General features: G+C 41.2%; 1 protein-coding gene across 1 annotated transcript in view; it reads left to right on the top strand.

The window, feature by feature from the left end:
* The first annotated feature begins 5,926 nt into the window (after positions 1 to 5,926).
* LOC148893757 (collagen alpha-1(XII) chain-like) overlaps positions 5,927 to 25,431 on the top strand; it is a 53,588-nt gene continuing 34,083 nt past the window's right edge. Inside the window, 17 exon segments of the mRNA XM_089003781.1 lie at positions 5,927 to 6,084; positions 7,825 to 7,931; positions 12,219 to 12,335; positions 12,439 to 12,582; positions 13,263 to 13,316; positions 14,237 to 14,500; positions 14,588 to 14,752; positions 15,119 to 15,292; positions 15,421 to 15,711; positions 15,812 to 16,414; positions 16,726 to 17,004; positions 17,163 to 17,438; positions 17,546 to 17,818; positions 21,943 to 22,212; positions 22,891 to 23,157; positions 24,104 to 24,296; positions 24,378 to 24,502. Of these exon segments, the coding sequence (XP_088859907.1) occupies positions 7,862 to 7,931; positions 12,219 to 12,335; positions 12,439 to 12,582; positions 13,263 to 13,316; positions 14,237 to 14,500; positions 14,588 to 14,752; positions 15,119 to 15,292; positions 15,421 to 15,711; positions 15,812 to 16,414; positions 16,726 to 17,004; positions 17,163 to 17,438; positions 17,546 to 17,818; positions 21,943 to 22,212; positions 22,891 to 23,157; positions 24,104 to 24,296; positions 24,378 to 24,502 (3,565 nt within the window). The 5' untranslated portion in view covers positions 5,927 to 6,084; positions 7,825 to 7,861.

Below are 25,431 nucleotides of genomic sequence, written 5' to 3'. Positions count from 1 at the left end.
CTAATTTGTCAATGTCTATGCAATTTGGTATTTCATTTCCACATCCACTGTTTCATGTTTTCATTCAAAAAGTTTACTTATTAATCAACTGGGTGACATAGATAGCGGTCATTTATTATATTCTAATGGGGCAGTGCTATTTAGCAGCTCAGGCGGAGCTGTCAGTTTAAGTTATTTTCAAACTTGTATAAAGATGTTCAAAGGGAAAAGCCTATGCACGCTGGCTCAACAACTTATACAGTGCAATGTACGTATTCCATTTGTAGGCTGCAAGTAAACTGGACCTGTCAACCATACTTGGGAAACAGGTCGTAGTGAACGTATTGATATTTTGATTATGTTTGTTCAGTATGTCTTACAATATAGTTTCGCTTCTCGATATATTGTCTTTCATATTGAGGCTTTGCTGAGCTCCATCCCTTTTCATGCGGTCGCGTTAATGTGCAATTGCAGCGTTGGGCCAGCATATGTCACTATTTCTGTGCTATGCTAATCTAAACATTACTGTGGTGTTGCTGCAAATCTAATCACTTCGGAAACACTAAATTAGTGACTTACATACAGTAATTATCAACGGGTATATTCATATTACTCATGGACTTTCTCTAAACTGTCACTAATGACTTCCATCCATCTATATTCTGATCTGCTTATCTTCACAAGGGTCATGGGGTGTGCCCTCGGTTTATCCCAGCTGTCTTCAGGCTCTAAAATGGGTACACAAACAATTGGTTATCAGCCAACCACAGCCGCTCTAATAAAATACTATAATGTATAATATAAGGATAATTAATAATGTCCCACAAAACACACTGTCAAACACAAGATAAAACCGCACAATGGAATAGTTCTGAGCACTCAGTGACATAGTTCTGCGGTTTGAGTTTCAAATGGCAACTTCAGTTTCAAAGCCTCCGGTTTGGAGTTCCCCAGCTTCTATTGAAAATATAATTTGGTTGGTGTGAAGTGCATAGGACCAAAATATGTGATCATCTTACCTGCGACCACATGTAAAACTGTGTGTGAACAGCTGAGATTCAATATGACCCACTACAAAATGATGAAATGGTTGAAATGACCAGCTAATCAGCAAGCTCGGTAAAATACAGGACCTGAAAATGAATCAGGTGTGCTGGGGGTGGGAATTATTTTAAATGTGAAGAATTATGAAGAATAGTGCCCTTTGAGGACAAGAGTCTGACACACCTGTGATTTAAGCCAAGTTTTGAACTGCAAGATTTGTGTTCCTGGATACAAAAATGTGCTGCTGTTGTGAATGCTCGGAGCACCGATGCTGCGAGCAACATATATACAGTGAGACCTCAACTTACGAACGCCTTATAATACGAACTTTTCATCATACGAACGTCAAATTTATGAATATTAAGCCTCATAATAAGAACTATATTCATATTACACACTTCGGTGGAAGTGTGTATACATAAATACATAATCTTCTGCGGAAGAACACGAAAGCACACGACCTTCGGCTCTGGCGGAATGATCTTCGGCACCGAACAGCGTTCCAGCCGACGCTACTTTGCACACCCCCTCTCATTGAATGCACACGTCCATCGCCTCGTTGCAGCTTTTTGCTTATACTTTTACGATTATGGCACCAAAAAAAACCCACCACGGGCTCGTGTTCAGCAAAAGAAGAAACACAATAAAATCACCGTCGCTGAGAAGGCGATAATTGAAAAACACGAACGACGTGTGCGTTTGTGTGATTTAGCGACAGAGCGCGGCTATGCTAAGTCCACCATCGCTACCATCCTTCGCAACAAAGAAGCTATCAAAGGTGCGTCTGTTGCAAAAGGTGTTTCCATGCTCTTAAAGCGACGGTGTCGGGCAATCGAAGAAGTTAAAAAACTTCTGTTAATTTGGATTCACGAAAAGCAGCTATCCGGCGACAGCGTAAATAAAGCTATTTTATGCGAGAAAGCACGGCTAATTCACGCCGATATCGCCATGCGCCAACCTGGAAGTCCAGCGCTTATTCAGGATTTTAAAGCCCGTAACGGATGGTTCGAGAACATCCTTGGCTTCCTTGGCAGCCCATAACCTGCTGGGAGGTTTACAGTGCACACAAATGCCCTGTGAACTCATTTTCTAGAACAAGTAAAGAACCGGCCATCATCACCACACCGCTGCAGTTACGATGTCACTGTGAAGGCAGTTTGTACCATCAATTGTGAGACCGGAGTGATTTGAAATTGAATTGCACTACTGGCAAAGTGGAATGATGTGCAGGCTTTTACCGAACAGTTCCATCCAGAAAAGACTGGCTATGACAATCATCAACATGATGAACGATAATGTGATGCTTCAGCCTCGTAACACCTTACAAGTCAGAAAGCAACAGGTGTCAATTAAGAGGATTTTAATCAGCAAAAAGGATGAGGAGTCTCCAAAGAAGCAAAGAGAAGCCACACCAGAGGTTAAGTTACCAACAGTCCTTCTGTGACTCTCCTTCCATAAGCCATCAATGACCATCAAAAAGGTAAATACAGCTTTATTTTACAGCACAGTTTATTTCTTTAATTACAGTCCTCATGTAATGTGCCTCTCCAAACAGCAAGTCCCTTTGACCTTCGACCTCTAACGCCATTCCATCAAGTCATCAATGACCATCACAAATGTAAATAAAGTGACTTTATGATACAATGCAGTGTATTTCTTTAATTACAATATCATAGCACATTTATTATGCATAGGATAAGGTAGGTTGTGTGTTGTTTTAAGGCTTATTTAGTTGAAAAGTATATTTTATGGAAACCCGGGAACGGATTATTCCCATTTTAATGGTTTCCTATGGGAATTTTTTTTTCTCGAGATACACACTTTTCACCTTACACACTCTGTCTGGGAACCAATTAAGTTCCTAAGTTGAGGTCTCACTGTATATATTTTTATTGGTGTTTTGCATTTCACTAAAAATATCATACTGCGTGTTTTGGGTATTTGTAAGAAGCAAGTGTCACCATATAGTATACCAAAGCTTCGACTTCACCAAACCAAGGCTACAATATAAGCTGAAATTTTGTGTGTACTATTATTTTTTTGTGCTGTAAATGAGGTCAACTTAGGTGATGTAAGGTAATAGTTAAAAACAACCTTGGTGAGCGTTATGTTGAAGCGTTACTCTTAAACCCTGTTTGTACAGGTTGGCAATACATAGTCATATAAAGCAGTGTTCCCCAAACTTTTTTGTGCCACGGACCAGTTTAATGTTAGACAATATTTTCATGGACCGGCGGATAAATATAACAAAATAAGACGTTTGTTTTTTACTCATTTTGCTAGCTTACGGTGGGCTAATTTTAGCGATATGTATCACGTGACCTAGACAAGCGTTTTGACATGCGTCAAGAGTAAGTCATAGACAGATGTAATCTGGTAATTTTTCATTTGTAAATTATTTATTCTTTCTGTGCGGCTCGGTACCAAATGATCCACGGACCGGTACCGGTCCGCGGCCCGGGGGTTGGGGACCTCTGATCTAAAGGGTGAATCAGATGTCAGATGCGCAAACATTTCATCATTGAGACATGATGTGTCATGTCTTTTAAATAAAAAACAAAACCAAAAAAAAAAACACAATGTTATTGTTTATTCTGTTTCCAGAACTGTTACCAAATGTATCTAGTTCAAAAATGCCAAGTCCAATTGAACACCAAAACATGGTGGTTGAATTTACTCATTTTAATAAAGAACACTTAAAGGACAACCAACGTGTCCGGACAAGTTGTGTCCATAATTTCTAAAATCGCTTCAAATGACTTCTACTGAGCGTATTTTACAAAGATTCCACCACATATAGCTATATTTTACATTTTAAGACTTGTGCTGAATATTCCGGAAGTCTTGTTTTTGAGTTGGCGACGAGTCCTCACCCTACGTCACTGAAGGAACGCCCCTCACCAAGAAAGGACATACCTTGCATCACCTCAATGCATTTTGCAGTACTTTGTTTGGTCTGAAAACTTCGTGTTGATCCGTGTTGATGGCGAAATTAGAAGGAAAACACATAAATAACGCGATGGTGAATCGTTGTGTGTTGCGCCAGGATTCTACAGTGTATTTGATGTTCGCTTACAAAAAACGTCCCAAGAGACAATTTACACGGAGTTTTGTCGCCCTCTTCTGCCTTTTTTGGGTACTGTGAGTACTAAAGGATTTGTCACTACATTTCTCTCCAGATGCATCAAAATAACCGGAATAAATTATTTAATCGATTGCAAACATGTATGCTTTCCTCTTCAGAACTATTTGAATCATATTCATAACTGGATGAGTAACATGAAAGCATCTTTTCCGAATCTGAAGCCATTGTTTTGATTCTCCAGCAAGGCAAGACGTCTTCGGGTGACACCGCGAACAAGGGGGCAGGACCTTCTGAAACTGGCCACTTCCGGATTCAATTTGAAGTAGTTTTTGGACACTTTAAGTCACAGGTGTCAAAGTCAAGGCCCGGGGGCCAAATCCGGCCCGCCACATATTTTTTTTCGGCCCGCGAAAGCAAATCAAACTTGTGAACTTGTCCATTATACTTGCTAAAATCTTAACCAAAATGTCATATTTTTGGATGTAAACCACAATAAGTCATTTTTCTTGACTTCAGATTTGAAAACTAGTTATTAATTATTTTATTTAGCGCTCTGTATGTAATATGTGGAGGGGATTAAACATTCTAATGGCTTGCCCAAATTCATAACGGCCCTCGGGAGGAAACCATATCTGCAATGTGGCCCGCGGCAAAAAACGACTCTGACACCCCTGCTTTAAGTCATTTATATTGGTGTTTTGCATTTGACTAAAAATATCATACTGCGTGTTTTGGGTATTTTAGATGCTATAAAACGTTTTTCTGATGTCAGTTAGGAAACAAAAAAGTGATGTCGGTTGTCCTTTAAGTGATCCTGATGACTCGTTATTTTTACGTTGTCACAAAATGTTCATTCATTATTCTTATTTTTGCTGTAGTATTACAGCAACACCAACTATGGTGACATTATTTGCTCGTTTTAATATTTGGCTAATAAAGAGAACAAATAAAGATCTTGTCCGCCAAGCTTTTTCCAATAGACGGCAATGGCATCAATGTCTTTTTTCTTTTTTCATTTTTTTTGTTTTGTCTGTACCTTATGTTGATAAGAAAGTCTTTTGACTAAAAACGATAACACACTGTACTGTATTAAAAATGTTTGTTTGTTTGTGTGTGTGTGTGTGTGTGTGTGTGTGTGTGTGTGTGTGTGTGTGTGTGTGTGTGTGTGTGTGTGTGCGTGCGTGTCTGTGCGTGCGTGCGTGTGCGTGCGTGCTTGTTTGTTTGTTTGTTTGTTTGTTTTGGCGAGTTCAGATTTTAAATACAGTTAATTGTATTCACGTGCAGTTTTAGGTTTTGAGCTCTAGAGAGCACCAAAGTGCAACTAGTCAGTGATACCAGGCCGTGACAAATCGTGATGACATTCTTGGAACTTTCTTAAACTAAAGGACATTTTCACAAATGTCCAAATTCCCTTGAAAAACCACGAATGGAGTAACCCTTCTTCATTTGATGACATCGGTGTTGGTGTTTGAAAGCATTCTGAACATAATAAGTATAGGGGATGGATAACCAAGAGTCTGTGGGTTTCTTTTCTCTGTAAACGTTAACCCCTTACTTGACCCATATCCAAATAAATTATATTTCTTAACTCGCACAACCCCCGCAGTGTCGTCTGGCCAAACTACTGTGAGGTCACACTGGCGTTGGAAACTCAATAAAGCGCCAGACCAAAGGAATTTGAAGGAAAAAATGTAATTTCCAAGGAACCGCACGGTCCCAGCAGGGGGACATATATCCAGTAACAGGCGGGGAAATTCGTCAGAGAGCTAAATGATGTTCAATTGAGTTGGGAACCGCCCCCCATATTAAGTACCCGGTTGTGGAAAGAATCTTCCCACTTGGAAGGAAGCTTTTCCTCCTTGGACATCTGCTGGTGGAGCGCGCAGGAGGCAGAGAGGAGACAAGGTGCGGACTAAAGGAGGCTCCAACGCAACGCTCAACCTGCATTCTCATCGTTCCATCTTTTGGTTTCTTAAGTAAGTGAGCCACCCTACTTAATTCTTTTGACTGATTGACAGTTTATTCCTTCATAGACCAGGAGAATTGTGGTTGTTTGAATCGGATTTATTGTTGTTTTGTCATTTGCAAATCGTTTGGAAAACATTTTGAAGACACGTCCAATCAACATTTTTTGGACCATTAGTAAAAATAACATTTATAAATTACACAATAATATTATATATCAATCATCTATCCATTCATCTTTTTATCTGTCATATGTTAACCTAATTTTACCTTTTATAAAGGTTGAGAAGGCATTGGCCCTTTCACTGTTCACATATATTCTGCTTTTGAGGCAACTGAATGTTTCTGACAAGTACATTTAAAGTGCATTACTAACTAGTGTAATACTTTTGAAAACACAAAAATAAAACAACAGCAACAGGAATTGAAGGCACTTTAGATTACTTCAGAAATTGTTACCAGTCATGGCTGCTCAAGCAGATTGTCTAAATAAACACAGGGAAGATAATTGAAGAAATCTGCTTAAAAGTAGAGCCACATGATACTCAGTGCAGTGGTTCTCAAATGGGGCTACACAGTCCCCAGGGAGCACATCAAGGCTCCTCAAGGAGTATGTGAGATTTCGAACTATACAATGTAGTACTGTGTTTCTAAAAGTACTGTAGTATAATTGCAACAAAAAAAACTGATAACAGCAGTTGCCTCCCTGCCATCATGAATGATAAAGATTCTCAGTAAAGAAACAGCAGTTGCCTCCCTTCCACCAAGAATGATAGAGAACCTCATTAACAAGCCCAAGTGTCTGTCAAAAACGCAAAAAAACACTCAATTCATTCTAGCAATGCAACAGTCAGTTTTGACTGTTGGAAATGTTGTCAGTCTTCCTTTTGATTATTTTAGATATAATGCACCACCAAAAAAATGTAGTGACAATTATCTTAATAAACCGGCAGTAAGTGGAAAAGAGGATTAAGATTGACAAAACTGGTGGATTTTATTGCTTAACTGGTCGTTCACAAATGCATGATTAATCGGAATGCTGTTTTAGACAAGGCGACTTGCATAGAACTGACCTCCCTTGAATGTGTTGTTTTTCCGTTTTCTAAATGAGCGTGTTGGGTACTTTGCTGAAGAAAAATAAAAAACACAAGTGTTATCATTGAAAAAAAAAAATGGTTCAAAACTATTGACTGACCTGATTGGCATGTATAGCTCACAGCTCTGAGGTTCTGGTTTAGCATCCTGCCATCCTGCCTTGTTTTGGTGTGTGGATTTTTTCTTATTACCCTTCTGTGCATACATGCTCGAGGGATATTGAAGACTATACTGTACATCCCCATGGGCACAGGTGAAATATATTTTTTTGGTCTCACTGTGGCAAGCGACTTGTCTATTCACCCACTGTCAACTGAGATAGGATCTCATCTAGCTCATAGCCTCGAATGATGACCAGCAGTATCAAACCCAGACGAATGTTTTCAAGTCATGACTTGAGGGGGTCCAATTCATAAATCACACATCTTATGGAATGCGTATGTCTTAAGTACTAAATAATGAAACCCTTGTGTATTGAGTTGGCTGAATCCTTTGCGGTTTTAACCTGCCGCCGACAGTGTCTGTGCCAAACTGCTTCCATTTGGAAGGCTTCAGGCGGCGAATTAAATAGATCCATGGCATCTTGTATATAACACACGCCACATGGGGTGCTGTTGACTTGACTAACCAGGAATGCCTGGCTCTTCCCAATGCAGCCCCATTGATGCCCTGCTGATCGACAAGGGCTAAACAATGAAGAAAGGGCTGTATTTGGCCGCGGCCGCCTTGTTTGTGGCTCTGATATCCTCCACCGATGCTCAAGGTAAACTGACCACCCCGTCAAATCACTCTAATGAGACACACTATACCCTTTCTCTCTCTTTTGCTCCTACTTCTCTTTCAACCAGTTAACTCCAGTTATTTGTGCTGCAGGGATTAGCCCTATATTTTTATATAATTGACGATATGACAATGCATAATGGTGTAGTCAATAAAGTTGGTGTTGTTGTGTTTGTTTGACTTTGTTACTCACGGCCATTGAGGTTTATTCTGTCACATTTCAATGCCATGACTCAATATGTGATCCATCACATTTAGGGTGCCATTTAAAGGGCAACCAACGTCACTTTTTTTTTTTTTTAACTGACATCAGAAAAACGTTTTATAGCATCTAAAATACCCCAAACAGGCCGTATGATATTTTTTGTCAAATGGAAAACACCAATAAAAATGACTTAAAGTGTCTAAAATCTGCAAAAAATTGAGCTGCAAATTAGGCATTTTCAGAAAGTCCCGCCCCCAGTTCGTGACGTCACGCCAAGACGTCTTGCATTGCTGGAGAATCCAAACAATGGCTTCAGATTCGGAGAATATGCTTTCTTGCTACACATCCAGTTATGAATATGATTCAAATAGTTCTGAAGAAGTAAGTATACATGTTTGCAATCAATTAAAGAATTACATGTGCCGTTTTGAGGCAACATTGGGGGAAAATCTCTCACCCAAAAAAAAAGAGGCACAAAATGGCGACCTCAGTGGCCACCTCTGCTTCCACAGGCTGATAAATTTCTGATGTGGAGCTTGGATGCCCTCTTCTGGCGGCTTTTGGGTGCAACACGGTTCTCAGACCAAACATGTACAGCAAAATACATTGACGTGTTGGAAGGACTGCTACAATGTGTCTTTTTTCGGTCAGGGGGCGGTCCTTTCATGACGTCACGTACGGACTCATCACCAACTCAAAAACAAGACTTCCTGAATATTCAGAGTGAGTCTTAAAATGTAAAATATAGCTATATGCGGTGGCATCTTATTAAAATACGCCCAGTAGAAGTCATTTGAAGCCATTTTACTAATTATGGACACAACTTGTCCGGATACGTCGGTAGTCCTTTAAATGATTTTTAGTTTTTTATAGCAAATGTTACCAAGTAGCTGCAAAACAACAACACTTTATTGTATTCCATTTCCAACGTCTAATGAAATGTCTTAAAGCAAAGTAATTTTATTGCTCAGTGTTTCACTATTAAATACCTTTGAAGGTCTTTCCTATTTTCCTTGGTGACATTTGCTAAATTCCACCTAACAGGTCACTGGAAAGAATGATTAAACTATTGTAAAATGGTGATTGAATGAATAATCCTGAGTGTGTTGAAAGCATCACATTATTTATAATAGTCTAAACAAATGAGTATGATTTAAAAGACAATAAAAATTTCAGTGAGGGGGGAAAAAAAGCTTTAAAAAGCATTCCACGACCATCAAGATTTTACTCACGTCCATTTATTTAGCCGCGTTGATGATTGAAATTCGACGTGGCATTAATTCCGCACTGTTATGTTAGCTTTTTTGAATGGTATTTTGCCGTGCACCTCATGTCATTCGTTATATGTTGTGAAGAAGGAAAATGAAAAGTGACTTTATATGCAAACATGTCATCGAAAAGCATGTCAAATATGATGTGGAAACTTGTCATTTTTTTCCTTAGTTATAAAGCTTGCTGGCAGTGCTAATGGAGTTTAAGCTCTCTTCTCACATATCTCCACTTGAGAAATGGAAAGATGAAATAGGAGAATAGCAAATGAATCCTCAAACAGCACACAGACACAAAGAGCCTTTCTGGGCCTTCTTTGCGGGTGTTTGCAAAAACGCTGACTTGTGAAATGTATGGAAATCAAATAAGCCGCCATGTTTAATGTCAGCACATGTTGCCGAATGACTTTGGCATTTTTCCCTGCCTCCTTGGGAGGGTCCGTGGTCTTTCTCCTTCCCTTCGCTCTCCGTTTCTGGCAGTCGCACAAACCAGGGTGGCTGGCTGCCTGGAGACTGAGGTTACTCAGAGAACAGTAGCCAGACACAGAGCGGGTGTCCTTTATTCCAAACTGATGGAACGTAACACTAATAGTCACGAGTTACTAAAAACACCCCAAACACCACCTTTGGTCTTCAAGTCTATTTAAACTCGACATCAACAAAACTGGTAATGGCTACCGGTGAAGACTTCCCGAAACAATTTTGATTTAGCCGTTTCCTGAACACGCAAACACATATTCACACCTTCATACCATTGTTGGAGCAGTGAACTCGTGGAGAAATGATTGGGGACACGGTCCATCGGGGCTCCTTGAGTTTATAAGACAGGTTGGTGACTCTCCAATCACAGTTTTACCTATTTGATCGGATCCTTTGCGTCATCTGCCTTTGCCTTTCAGTGTGTTACCATACTATGGCTTCCTTTCCCCCCCAAAGTGTATTTTACAATGATATTCTCTGAATCTCTTATTAACAACTACCACGTAGCCTCTTGTCAAAACTCTCCTGATTCCTAAAATTGCCTACATGCTTCATTCTTTGTCAATGTAAAAAACTAGTCACATAAGTCACTCTAACTCTTTGATGGATACTATTGCGTTTTCTCACTCATTGCCTTCTTGACTCATATACAAAATAAGTGATGATTAGATATGCCAATGCTTTGCTTTTCAAAGACGATTTCTCAATTAATATGAAGGACATATTAACCATTGAGCACCTGCGGAGGAGTAATATGCATGCAAATTTCCACATACCTCTTATCATTAACATTGACCAACATTACAGTATAGCAGGGTTGTCAAAGTCATTTTTTGCCGCGGGCCACATTGTAGTTATGGTTTCCTCTCGAGGGCCGTTATGAATTTGGGGAACCCATTAGAATGTTTAAATCCCTTCAAATATTACATATAGAGCACACAACAAATTAATGAATAACTCGTTTTCAAATCTGAAGTCACGAATAATGACTTTTATTGTGGTTGACATCCAAAAGTATGAAATTTTGGCTCAGATTTTAGCAATCATCATGGAATTTAACAAGTTTGATTTGCTTTCGCGGGCCGAAAAAAAAATGATGTGGCGGGCCGGATTTGGCCCGCGGGCCTTGACTTTGATAGCTGTGCAGTATAGGCTTTTAGACTTGCACCTGTAAAGAGAGAATATCATTCTAAAATATATTTGTCATCTGTCTGTGTGGTTCCAACTGTACATGGAGAAGCAAGTCCATCAAAGTTGTTGAGCTGAGCAACTTTCACATGTACATGATGCATGATGCTGTCATCCGAAAGACTTGTCTTGTTCCCAATGTACTGTATGTTTTTTTTTAAACTATGTATGTATCACACATAAAAAAAAAACAACATTTGATCTTGTCGGTGGAAAAAGTACACAAGAGTCTCATGACAAATTGTGTATTCTTTTTTAAAAGGTTTGCAATGGATGTGTGCCAGTGGCTTGCAGAAGGCCTTTTGAACCAAATAAACAACATAGAATATGTTTATATACATCGTGTATATAATACATATGGTCTGTGTAAGCTCTCAGTCGTACAGGAGTGGTCCATCGATGAGAAGGTTTCTTCAGCCGTCATCTGTACAAAAGTGAAGGTTTCGGACGTTTCGCCTCCTATCCAAGAGGCTTCGTCAGCGAACTAAAGTCTGACGACCAGTCAGACTTCGCTGACGAAGCCTTTGTAGGAGGCGAAACGTCCGAAACCTTCACTTTTGTACAGATGACGGCTGAAGAAACCTTCTCATCGATGAATACATATGGTGTTCAATTGTGTCAAGACTTCAATATGGCATCTTCAGTTCCATTGTATAATCAGCAAGTTGAGTTGTGTTGTTGTCTTGCTGGGATCGATGTTGTAGTTAAAGTGGTCGTTGCATGTGTTGTGATGACTGCACTCAGCATGTTATTTGGATGGTTCACGTTCATGTTTGCACTGTGGTCATGTTTGAATTGTGCACATGTTTTGTATGTGAGTGCTTGAGTTGCTGCCCTCCGCGCCGTTGGACAACTCAAACAAATGCCATTTTTACTTGAAAATGGCTTCTCTTACTATCTCTAGTGTTGTCATATTTCCTTATTCGTCATGTGACACATGGACATCAGTGCTCTGTGTCTGTTCCCCAACAACGAACAAAGCCCACTTCAGCCGTGAAGTGTTTGTCGTTGGGATCAATGTGAATGCTTAATTTCAAATGGCATCTTACATTTGATCAAAAATATTAACATGAGCTTACACGACTGATATATTTAGTGTGTTTAATACTGCTCTATCTCTTGTTTCCAGTGGAACCCCCATCGGACTTGAATTTTAAAATTCTGAATGAGAATACAGTGAAAATGTCGTGGGCAAGTCCCTCGACAACTATAGATGGCTTCAGAATACAAATAGTTTCAGAGGCAGGTCAGTAAAGCTTGCTTTTTTGGGATCATTGAAATAGACAACACAGCAACACCTTATTCACACCTACTGTAACATCCTAGTAATTGCTTAATTTCTCATGCAGATGAACCGACAAGAGAATTTACCCTCAATGCTTTTACTACATCCACATCAATCACTAATTTGACACCAGATTTGGACTACTCGGTGTCCATTAACTCCTACTATGGGTCGGAGGAGAGTATTCCCATCTTTGGCACACTCACAAGTAAGTGAATTGAATTGTTTTGTAAAAAAGGCTGACCAAATGTGTGTGTGTGTGTGTGTGTGTGTGTATAGATAGATAGATAGATAGATAGATAGATAGATAGATAGATAGATAGATAGATAGATAGATAGATAGATAGATAGATAGATAGCACATCAAAAACACATATTGTATGTGTTTTTGATTGCTATTGAGGTTCAATGCATTGCCAATGATCGGAGAAAACAATGCTCAGTTTTGATTGATATTGATTGTGACTGTATACACAAGCCACAATGTACAACCTCATACCCCTGAGACAATTTCAATTAAAAGTGAGAATGATTTCCTTTTTCCATGTAGATTTAGATTAGTTCGCACATTAGATTGTGATGTTTGACCAAATTGTGTAATCTGGAGACCTCCAGATATGTATGATGTACTTTTTAATTAAAGCCATACTTGAAGAATATGATTTCTCCCATACACCAGTTGCATCCTCTCCAGGGAAAATAAGTTAGAATGAAGTCTTTGTTCCTCTAATGCGCCACCATACAGTATGTCTAAGCAGCTGGTTCTAATTGTCTCTGCTTAGTTTTATGATGTGTTGATTTTCTTGCCTCCTCCTGTTGAGAAAATAACGCAGTAGCACCAGCGCGACAATGTGCTCTGCTGACGCTCCAAGTGTTTTTGTCTTTCAGTCCAGTCCAGTAACTCCAGTGGACATGTCAAGAGGCCACCGTCAGATGCAATCAGTGAGTGTGTTTTTTTTTTTGTTCCAGCGCCAACCAGAATATTGGGCTTGTTCTCCATTTATTCTCTTTTTGTCAAAAAAAGTTTTGTTGTCACTGAGTATTTTTTCCCATCGGAAAGATGTGGCCATTTTACCTTTTGCTGGGTCCTCAGTAGCGATCGCACAATGCTTCTGACAGTGGCTTGGAAGGAAAGCATTGATTCCTTAAATTAAAAGCAATGTCCACATTCGGGGGGAAAATGGAAAAGAGAGGCTTTAGGCTTCAGGCAGGACACAAGGTTCCTTTTGTGCGTCATGCAGGGGGAAAGGACCAGGAAGGGGAGGGTGACCCAGCAGTGACACGTTCAACATACTCCATTGAAAAAAAACACCATCTGACAAATTACGTCATATGGATTTAAAAATCTTTAACATCCCCCCACCTGTTGATTGTTCTGGAAATGACTTCCAGATTTCACTGTGCCCTCGTTCACGGTTAAGCGCTCACCATCTTTTACATGACATCATTTTGAACATTTGGTCAGAGAATCTGAGATGAAAAAAGAGGACACATTTGGAATGAATTAGATCAATTGCACGTCCAACCAAAAAAAGATCATACATTTTAATATACTCATATTTTTAAAAAATACAATATACTATGAGTAGCCATGATGAATTTTAAAGGATATAAAGGTGAATATTGCAGCTGGGACTTTTGGTAAATATTTAGAACAGGGAGCTGCTTCAGGGTGGAATGACTATGCCAAACCCACCGTTAGGCACACTGACATATTTCCTTTGGTGTCAGAATCCACAAAGGAATAAATTGTCATTGTGAAAATATTTTTACATTCATCCCGGGTTAGGTCGGTTCAAATTCTGCGATGTCACATTGTAAAACTCTTATTTTGGAACCATTTTTGCTCTTGGTTTCTGCAGAATGCTCTGTCAGCGCAATTGCAGATTTGGTTTTTCTGGTGGACGGCTCATGGAGCGTTGGCAGAGAGAACTTTAAGCACATTCGTAGTTTTATCGCTGGCCTGGCTGGGGCCTTTGACATTGGGGAGGACAAAACTCGAGTGGCTGTGGTACAATACAGTACGGACACTCGAACAGAATTCCCCCTCACACGTTACACCAGGAGAGGAGACTTGCTCCAAGCCATCAACTCGCTCCCATACAAGGGAGGCAACACCATGACAGGTAAGGATCTCTCCAATCGAGTATATTTCATAACACAAGTATGAAGTAAGACAAATATGTGGAATGTCTTTATCCCTCTTTCTGTAGGTGATGCCATTGAGTACTTGCTGCAAAACATCTTTACGGAGGAAGCAGGTTCCAGGAAAGTTTTCCCAAAGATAGCCATGATCATCACTGATGGAAAATCTCAGGATCCAGTCGAGGAGCACGCTCAAAGACTTAGAAACATTGGAGTGGAAGTATTTGTCCTCGGTATGTTTTTGAAAAAGACAGTTTTTATTTTTGTCTCCCTTGAGTTCTTGGAAACTCAGTGACTTGCCACTGATTGTAAAATGCCCTACACCAGGCATCTTCGACTCTGGGAGGGCTACTCTACTGTTTGTTTTCCAGCTCTCCCGGCTGCAACACAACTGGTTCAGGTGATCATCAACTAGATCTAAAGTAACATGAGAATAATCCTGATTATTTGAGGATCATTTTAATGCTGGCGTGTTGCTCCTGGGAGACCTGGAAAACAGGCAGAACAGGGCCCCTTGAGGCCTGGGGTTGGAGAACCCTGCACGACACTACAGTGCAAGCATTATTTGATTGACATTTTTTGCCTTTTTTACATCTCAGGTATCAAAGGCGCAGATGATGATGAACTTAGAGAAATGGCTTCCACTCCGTACAATACCCATGTGTACAATGTAGCTAATTTTGATATGATCCAAGATGTCCAGAAAAACATAATCAACGAAGTGTGCTCTGGTGTCGATGAGCAGCTCAGCGTTCTCATCAGCGGTGAAGAAAGTAGGTCCAACATTCTGCTTATAAAAAGCAGTGTTTCACACAATTATTTGTATGAAACAAACTGGAACGCAGTAGGAGGAAACAGGGTGATGAATTATTTTCTTGTCTGGTCTGACGCCTTTCATCAGTGGTGGAACCAGCATCCAACTTGCTTGTGACGGAAATTTCTTCAAAGTCAATGAGAGTGACGTGGGATCCGTCGCAGGGATATATCACAGGATATAAGCTTGTCCTCGTTCCCATGTTGCCTGGCATCAATCGTCAAGAGTTGTACATTGTCGCTACGCAGACATCCATCAATGTTCGCGACCTCGCTCCAGATACTGAGTATGAGATAAGCCTGTATGCCCTCAAGGGTCTGATACCCAGTGAAGCTGTTGTGGCCATGGAGAGGACACAGCCTGTCAAAGTGAGAACAGGTGAGCAGATTTGTTTGTGAGATTTATTGTCATCCCAGTCATCCATTCACTTTTTTTGGGTGTGCCTCCTTTTACCAACTCGCACATGATGTCATTCCAGAATGCTCTCTGGGAGTGGATGTGCAGGCTGACGTGGTTCTGCTTGTGGACGGCTCATACAGTATTGGATTACAAAACTTTGCCAAAGTCCGTGCCTTCTTGGAGGTACTGGTCAATTCTTTTGATATTGCCCCCAACAAAGTCCAACTTAGCTTGGTCCAATACAGCCGAGATCCACACACCGAGTTTGCGCTCAACGCCCATCATGACATTAATGCTGTTGTCAAAGCCGTCCGCACTTTCCCTTACCGTGGAGGCTCCACCAACACCGGCAAGGCCATGACCTACGTGAAGGACAAGATCTTTACCAACACACGTGGAGCGAGAGATAATGTCCCTCGTGTCATGGTGCTCGTCACAGATGGAAAGTCATCAGACTCTTTTAAGGACGCAGCAACCAACCTGAGAAATATTGATGTGGAGATATTTGCCGTTGGTGTGAAAGATGCAGTGAGGTCAGAGCTGGAGGCCATTGCCAATGAACCTTCAGAAACTCATGTCTACGAAGTAGAGGACTTTGATGCCTTCCAGAGGATTTCCAAAGAGCTTACCCAGTCCATCTGTTTGAGGATTGAACAAGAACTGCTCAAGATTAAAAAGAAGAGTAAGTTGCAGGACGAATGATCTTAACATACCAATTTAGAGTCAAGCTTATATTAAAGGTGTATGCCTTTGCGGTAACATTACACACAACATGTTTAATTTATGACGGTGAAACATCCAGCTGTACAATAACAATAATTAAAGGATGCAGCTATGCTTGCTTACTTTGAGTTTTCGAATTTTCAAGACGATCTGGCCATTACTATGGGCTATAAGCCATACTGTACTGTACATAATTTACATAAAGTGGATGCAAACACAATGCCCACAATTTGATTTAGCCTCCTTAGCATGGTATTGTTTTTTTGTTAGGTCTGCTTCCACCCGAAAACTTGGAATTCTCAGAGATTACCTCCCGCAGCTTCCGTGCTACATGGACCGCACCAGTTTCCGATGTGTTGTCTTACCTGGTGCGATTTCGGAAGGCTGAGGATGTCACCGGAGATTATGTTAGCCTGGCTGTTCCCTATGATACTACCACAGCTGTTCTGCCTCATCTTACCCCCCTCACTACATATGAGGTCAATGTTTTTGGGCAGTATGAAAAGGGAGACAGCTTTCCTTTGACTGGTGAAGAAACAACCCTTGAAGGTAAGACGTTTGCCCTCATTTGGAGGGTTTGTTAAACCTATCATTTCCTCTCAAACTAATCCAAATGTAAATACCAGCTGTCGAATAGGGGTTGAGCTGATTTGTTTAATATAATTGATGATATAACACGTTAACATGTATGTATTTTATATTTCCAGAGAAAGGGAGAGTACGGAACCTACGAGTTACAGAGGAGACGACCAGCAGTTTCAGGGTATCTTGGAAAGCTGCTCCAGGCTCAGTTCTCAGATACCGCCTCTCATACATCCCGCTGAGTGGTGCTGGGGAAATACTGGAGGCCCAGACTATTGGAGATGAGACTACCATTGTACTAGAGGAACTTTTCCCCATTACCACCTACCGTGTGTCTGTGTCTGCTGAGTACATCACGGGCATGGGGGATGAAATGCAAGTGGACGGTACTACCAAAGAAGGTGAGCCAAAAACAGAAGTCACGGATTCTGTCCATACCTTTTTGTTTCCATTCTTTTACGTGTGCAGCAAATACTGATTAAGGTCATTTCATGTTGTTTTTCCTCAGCAATTGGCTCTCCCCGTAACCTTCGGGTGTTTGATGAAACCATCAATACCATGAGACTAACATGGGATGCTGCACCAGGAAATGTCCAGCAATATGTCATTGCCTTTAAACCTGCAGAAGCAGGTGAGAGGAGGGAGATCACCATCAGAGGAGATAAAACCCAGGCTTTGCTTGAGAACCTCCAACCAGATACTGAATATGAGCTGTTTGTCAGTGCCCGGTATACGTCTGGTTTGGGTGGTCCTCTTCTGGGTACAGGAACAACATTAGAAGGTAAGAAATAATGTCTTTATAATTTATCTGAATTGTTGTCTTAAAAATGGTACCACCAATGGTGTAGAACCTGGGGTGAGTAAAATATTTTCATGGATGGAGTGTACTTTCGAAAAGTGTAGATATCAGCCTTTTCTTTATTCTTTAGTGCTTTCATAGTGCATTTTAACAATGCAGAAGTCACTCAAGTTAGCTCGCATCTCTATCATGTCTTGCAAAGTAGGAGGTAGAGGACTCCAAAAAACAGGGGGGCAGGAGGAGCAGGGAGGTCTGAGCAAACAATATTACCAAATATAAACAGGAGTACACTCAACAAAACTAAGTATACAGTGTTTTGAAAACCACAGTAAAGTAACAGAAACCTCTGCAAGAAACAACACATGACAGACACACACAGATACACACAATGATCTAACTAAGACTGGCAGAACCCCGGGAACTAAATACAAACAAGGTGACGAGACAATGAGAAACACCTGGACAAGACACAAAAAAGTTGAGGGAGCTGATTGGTTAAACACACTGGCCCTGGATGACGAGAATGGGCCTGAGGGAGCAAAACCAAATGTAATCCAAACAAAAACACCAACAGCCATAACTGACATTTTTTTTGTTTATGGTATTTTTTTCTCTTTAAGTGGTTGCAATAAATAAAATCAGCTTGAGATAGATGCATTTTTTCAGTGGACAACACATTGGAATCAGAAATGTATCCAAACTCTTTAGTTTTGTTCATCCACTTGATGATATACAATTTAATACATTGAAACACCACTTTCATTCTTGTTTGTACTTCCCTCACCCTGCATACCATCACCCTCAATGCTCCACACTACACCACTGAGTATGTGAATTGTTTGCTGTGGGACTGTAGGCAGAACAAGTCAATGCTGCTTGGTCTGGATATTCATTATCACACTCGCAAGCCATGCATGCTTAGGAGGTTAGCTGTTTTAGTTTTGATTGATTGATTTATTTTAGCCATTATTTTAGAAAAAAAGTTCTTGGAATAGAGCACTGAATCTAATTATTTTGGCACAGACTATTGGTTTGATGAGGAGGAAATGCGTGTGTGTGTGTGTGTGTGTGTGTGTGTGTGTGTGTGTGTGTGTGTGTGTGTGTGTGTGTGTGTGAGAGAGAGAGAACAGCGTAGGACAGGAGCACTGAGTACTTATAAACCTGGAAAATGTGAATGGCTTGGAGCGAAGAGCCTGCACTTACATTCTGTTGCATCTTGCTGTTTCTGCCAGTTGTGTCCCATACGCAACACCCATGTCGAGCTACACATTGTCTATAATACAGAATGAAAATATTTGTACAGGTAACATCCAACTTACGACCGGCCCGACTTACGACCACCCGTACTTACGACCATGACCGCCAGCCCCTATTTTTTTACATTTTAATTCTACGTCTGACACAGCAACACGCTAAGCAGCCCAGCAACGCGTACGACAATTTTGGTCTGCCAGCCAGCATCTCACTCTCGCACAGCAATCGACTGCGTGATGGCACCGAAGGGGAGAGTGACTACCGACGCCGGCCACGGCGCAGCAAGGACTAGAGTCGAGGCGGGTGGATTTTGGTGCTCGGGCGCGCGGGACTGCTGCGATTAGAACTGGGTGAGCGTCCCCTGACGCCGCCTGCGGCCCGGCCAGGACTAGAGCAGAAGTGGGTCGGGTGTTGGCGCGCGGGCGCAACGAGGCCTGCCCGTCGGCAGCCTCAGGCGGAAGCCAAAACAGAAGCCATGGGTTAGGCAGAATTGTTACTCTGAAATGTCGAAGAATACAATCTTACCAGTTGCTGCAGCAAACGGAATGATTAGGGACGTGGTGGCCATCACAAATTTTTGGAAAATATCTTAATGTTCTTGAACGGCAGGTGTATTTCTGCACTCATCCTGGTGCCATCATCATGCTAAATATCGAGGCAATCGAGGCATGACAGCTGCATATCATCAAGCCTTCAAGCACATCCCTTTCTCACATTATACCATATCTGTTTAGTTTCTCTCATTTCGATCTATCTATCTATCTATCTATCTATCTATCTATCTATCTATCTATCTATCTATCGCTCTAGCTCTGTCTGTCTGTCCAACCAACCGTTTTTTTTATTTCCATGTCAACTACAGTAAAGTCTCGTTATATCGATATCGGTTATATCGATAGTCCCGCTTATTACGATACTATTTCTATGCACGCAAGGAGAAAATTACATGCGCGCAGGGTCGGATATATCGATAGTCCCGGTTATATCGATATTTTTCGGACTCCCGAGAATATCGATATAACGAGACTTTACTGTATATTCATTTTGGTGTTGCTGGTGGTGGAGTGGTACACTCACGTGACTTGTATGTAGGCAGGGTGGAATCTGTTCTCACTCATTGGTGGTGTGGCTTTGGGGTTATTTGTGCCCTGCAATTGACTGGCAACCACTTCAGGGTGTCCCCTGCTTACTGCCCTAAGATAGCTGAGATAGTCTCCAGCATGATCATGACCCTTGAATGGGTGGATGGATGCAGAATTGTGACGCAAATTTCAGCTCAGAGAAAGTGCAGACTTGACACGTCTGAACTTGGTGCCAGGGTTGGGTCCACGTTTCAGTGGGCCAGTGGCTGATAAGATAATGGTAATTATCAGTGCATGAGTTAATGCTGGTGTATTTTTGTGGTTACTGTTTCTTTGTTTTGATAATGAGCTTTAGGAATCCTTAATTGCATCTGCAAAGTGTGTTTGTGCCAGCACACACCCAATGGAGAAAGCTTTTATCCTTGAGTTGTGTCTTATCAAGGTATACAGTATGAACGTGGCAAGGCCTTTGTGCAAATGTATTTGTCTTATTTCATGATTTTGTCATGGGGCTTAATGAGACAATACCACTTTTATCTCCCGGGACTAGGAATTCGGATGAGTTTAGGGCAGGGATGTGTTCAATATTTTTACTTACAAACAATGATTATCAGGGGTCCTACGAATGCCCATGATTTGATTTATGATAGCTGTCTTGCAAGTTTAGCTTTTCAGAGTGGAAACAGTCAGATTCAGTTCATGCTAAATCTGTGAACCATGTGTTTCATGCATGCGTGCTTTACCTTTTGGAGTGGCCCCTTCACTTGTGTGCAAATGTTGAAAAGTGGGCCACTGTCTGCAAAAGCAATCATCCCCATGTTCCTTCGCTTCGCCCACGGGTCACACACAGCCGGAACAGTCAATCAGGTTTATCTTTTGCCGTTTATTTGGCAACGTCTCTTTAGTTATTGGAACTTTCTGGCTTTCGCATGTGCAGCCTTGACTGTTTTCGTGGTCCTCAAACTCTGGTACTACTCATCTCTGAAGTCACGCTGAAAGTGCAGATCCCTCTGCTTGGCTGGAATATATTCTGCTGTTATTTCAGTTCAGATCGCTTTCCAGATCCTCAGTAATGGATGGATGGGATGCTATGAAGGCGTAATAAATTGAACACAGTGGCTTTTTCCGATGCCAAGTGTCACAGCTCACTTTTTTTTTTTTGCTTTCCATGGGGTTTGATAAATGTAATTAACAGTGACCACCCGGCTAAACCACATGAGGCACCAACATGAAGGGATGAATAATAAAAAAAAAATATCCTAGGGCGCACGGTTGTTTCGGCTTCTCAATGTTTCAGCCAGGTGGAAGTGGTGAGAGTCTCAACATGGCCTCATCACTCTCAGCGTCTGACTGCTCGTCATGAAACACCACCAACAAAATCCCCAAGACATAAAATCAGTGAATACATGAGGTAGTGCAACATCTGCAATTGTAGAAATCAGGGATCGTGTTCCTTAGTTAAACTGGAAAATTAAAGTGCTGCAAAGGAAAGGTGCATAAGATATGCAATTTGTGATGAGTTTAGCAGATTTCTCCTTCATTCTTTTTTTATAAAAGGAGACAGTCATGGTGTAGTACAGAATGATCCTGCAGGATCAAACGCAAAACAAATGAGGGATGATGGCTCATTGTTTGTAGAATTCACGGTTATGATTTATTTCTTCTACCTTTGTGCTCCATTAAAGGGAGCAACGCAACAAACATAGTTGGAAATGTATCTGATTGCTGTATTCTATTTTTATTGTGTTATTTATGATTTTTTTTCCACAGAACTTGGTTCACCAAGAAACCTAATAACCAAAGACCCGACAGACACGACTTTTATTGTGTCTTGGGTTGCGGCCCCGGGTAAAGTTCGTCAGTACCGGATAAACTGGCAGTCGATGTTTACTGAGGAGTCTGGAGAAAAGACAATTCCGGGAGATTTCACATCCACTATTCTGGAGGGTCTCACACCAGAGACACGGTATCAAGTGTCTGTGCATGCTGTTTATGCTCATGGCGAAGGTCAGCCGTTGGCTGGGGAGGAAACCACCGATAGTAAGTCCATTATTTTGATTTCACTTACTACTTTCCCGCTCTTCTACTTTATCCTTTGATGTGCCTTTTGTTTGTGCCATTTAATTGTAGGCACCTTTTCCCTTGTTTCTCATATATCTTGAGTTTGCCCTTGATTAAAAAAAGAATGATTAAAATTGCAACAATGTCAAGCCCTCTTCAGGTTTTCATATACCCTGACTGGAATTTTGTCACACAAACTTTGAGTGATGACTTGATCCCAGTTTGGTTCAGCATTCTGCTTAAGGCTCTGCAGAAAGGACAGGTTTAGATTGAAAAAAAAAACACAATGCTCTCTCATTTAACACATTTTTGCATTCGATATAAGCACTGCTTTTGTCGCCATGAAATGGCAGCCATTTTCTTCACTGTACTTCTTCACGTACTGTTTTCTGCTTTGGACAACAATTTCTGTGTAACTCATAAACATCCAGCCCAAGGTTGTGCATAATCAATCATATAACAAAGGACATATCCAGATGAAAGACTTTGACATGATGATGTTTGTTTAACTTGCCATCGGGACAACCTTGATGCTTATTTTTCCAAAGGTGCGGAAACACAAGCTTTTAAGCAAACACTTGGTCTGCATTTTCCATCAGATTCAATTCATCCTTTCCCCGTCTCAACCACAAATGTTTTTGTTTTTCTTCCCCACAGTCTCAGATGCTGGCAGAGTGATCGTCGTCTCAGAGGAGACGGAAAAGAGCATGAAGGTGACATGGCAACCAGCACCTGGAAATGTGGTGAACTACCGCATTACCTATAAACCGCAGTCAGGAGGGCGCCAACTGGCAGCCAAGGTGCCCGGCGGCAATACCACCACAGTGCTGAGACGTCTTACTCCCCTCACCACCTATGACATCATTGTTGTGCCGGTGTACCGTTCAGGAGAGGGTAAAGCGAGACAAGGCGCAGGAACAACATGTAAGTTGGTCTATCACTTAGTTTTACTCCGCATAGCCCAATGTATTCCTGCGTCTTTGTCACAACATTTGAAGCAAAACATTAACATCGGCAGGGTTAACCATGCACTGTCAGATGCTCGAGGCATGATGAGCAGGAATGTGGTGTGGTTTCATCTGTGCTGTATGTTGCACATTAAGCATATTTGGCAATACATTTGACTTGAACGTTAAAGTGAAGCAGCCAAGAGTTATCCTGACATAACTCTTAACTTTTGAAAGCTTCCGGATCTTTTTGTAGACATGCTGGATGATTGCCTGAAGTAGTGGAAGATGGCCCTCAACGACTGAATGTCCTCATCTCTTTGGCTTTGGCAATGTCAGGCAATTGGTCCCATGATCCCTAGCAAGTCTGGTCTTCTTGTTATCATTATCATACACTCTGACGACTTGGCGCTAAGCGTACATGAATAAAATCATGTGGAGAAAAGCTCAGTAGATGGAAAGAGCAGAGGGTCACCATTACTGCATAGACTCCATGGCAATTGCACTCTAGAGGAAAACACATCGTTTCGCTCTGAAAATATATAGCTGACATTGGGGCCGATACCTCCAATGTCATATTTTTGACAATTTCATGTTTTCATAAATCTGTACATGTGCTCAATTCATGTGTGAATTTTTAAAAATGAATTTAAAGCGTCGAGAATAGATGAAAACTGATGATTTGGGTGGTATGAAGATTCCCCCAACGCCAGTGATTTATGACACTGGTCGTATAACTTTTCTGACACACCTCGTAACTGTATAAGCCCATCAGTGATTTTCTTGTGAATACCTTGTGCTATTTTTATTCCGGTGCTTTGCTTTCGAGCGTAAATGTTGAAAACAAATCAAATGTAAATATCCATGAAGAGTTCAGGGTTAAAATAAAATAAAATAAATATTTACATCTCTCTCCCTCCTAGTGACCCCCTATAAAGGTCCCAGGAATCTTCAGACTTCAGAACCCACAAAGACCAGTTTCCGTGTAACTTGGGACCCTGCCCCTGGTGAGGTCAAGGGTTACAAAGTCACTTTCCACCCAGCAGAGGATGAAATTGATCTGGGAGAGCTACTCGTTGGTCCATATGACAACACTGTGGTACTGGAGGAGTTACGGTAGCAGTGCATTTTTCACTTTTAAAGAAACATTTCCTGTACCTGGTATGCCATGACGAATGGATTTATTTGTATTCCTAGGGCTGATACCAAATACACAGTGAATGTGTTTGGTGTGTTTGAGGGAGGAGAAAGTATGCCATTAGCTGGAGAGGAGAAAACCACACTCACGAGTGGACCTGAGCCACCTCCTGTTGAACTAGCAGGTAATGTTGCCCACTGTTCCATTACATGAAATTGTGAGGAAATAAATCCAATCGATTCACATCTACAATAGTGCTACGTCAATCGAGAATTTCCTGCTGTCTGATGTATTCAATTTTCAGCCCATGTGCAGACTTGAGCCAAACTTATTTCATTTATTTTAGTTTCAAAATGTTTGATGACTTTCTAAGTCAGAGGGCAGCACACAAGTATGAGCACCGTAGGGGAAAACTGACGTGTTTTATAGAACCATGGAGGGACATTCCTAATAAGGAGACAGATAAAGAGCTGTCTACTTGAAAGCATTTGAACAGCTAAATATAAATATTTTCTGTCAGATATCAGTCCTTTTCTTTTTGCACCTCAAACAGTTGAGGAGTGTTTCCCACTTGTATCACGTGAAAGTTTGTTTGACATCTGATTGTTTGTTGTGAGAATGAGATTTTGTGTGTGTGTGTGTGTGTGGGGGGGGGGGGGGGGGGGGGCATTTTTAAAACAAATATGTAACCTGTGTTCAGTTTCAGACAATGGCAGTTAGTGCAACATCTGCCTGTGCCAGTTGCACATCTGCAGTCTCCTTTTAGGTGCTGAGGATTCCAGCGCGCATTTGGGAAAACTACATTTGAGTATGAACTGGCTGCAAAGAAGGGCAAGGGAATTCCTTCAGCCTTTCATATGTCAAGAGCTGTTATGACTTTATTCTCCTGATTTGCCCCTGGGATGAACACACCGATGCAAATAAAGCGCAGCCAAGAGAGCCACTGCCCTGACATGCAGCAAGACGAGAGGACAATAATTACGACACCTGGAAAATAAATGCTCCCTGAAAAGAAAAAAAAATACTAAGAGAAGGATGAAAAAACATATTAAGCACCTCACTGCCTACTTGTGGAGATGTTTGCTTTTTTGGCTTATGTTTGGAAATGTTTTA

The sequence above is a fragment of the Hippocampus bargibanti genome, linkage group LG09 (assembly GCF_051943395.1).
Source record: "Hippocampus bargibanti isolate YZ-2025 linkage group LG09, ASM5194339v1, whole genome shotgun sequence".
NCBI lineage: Eukaryota > Metazoa > Chordata > Actinopteri > Syngnathiformes > Syngnathidae > Hippocampus > Hippocampus bargibanti.
The sequence above is the reverse complement of the archived record's forward strand: the minus strand, read 5'-3'. Positions and strand labels throughout refer to the sequence as shown.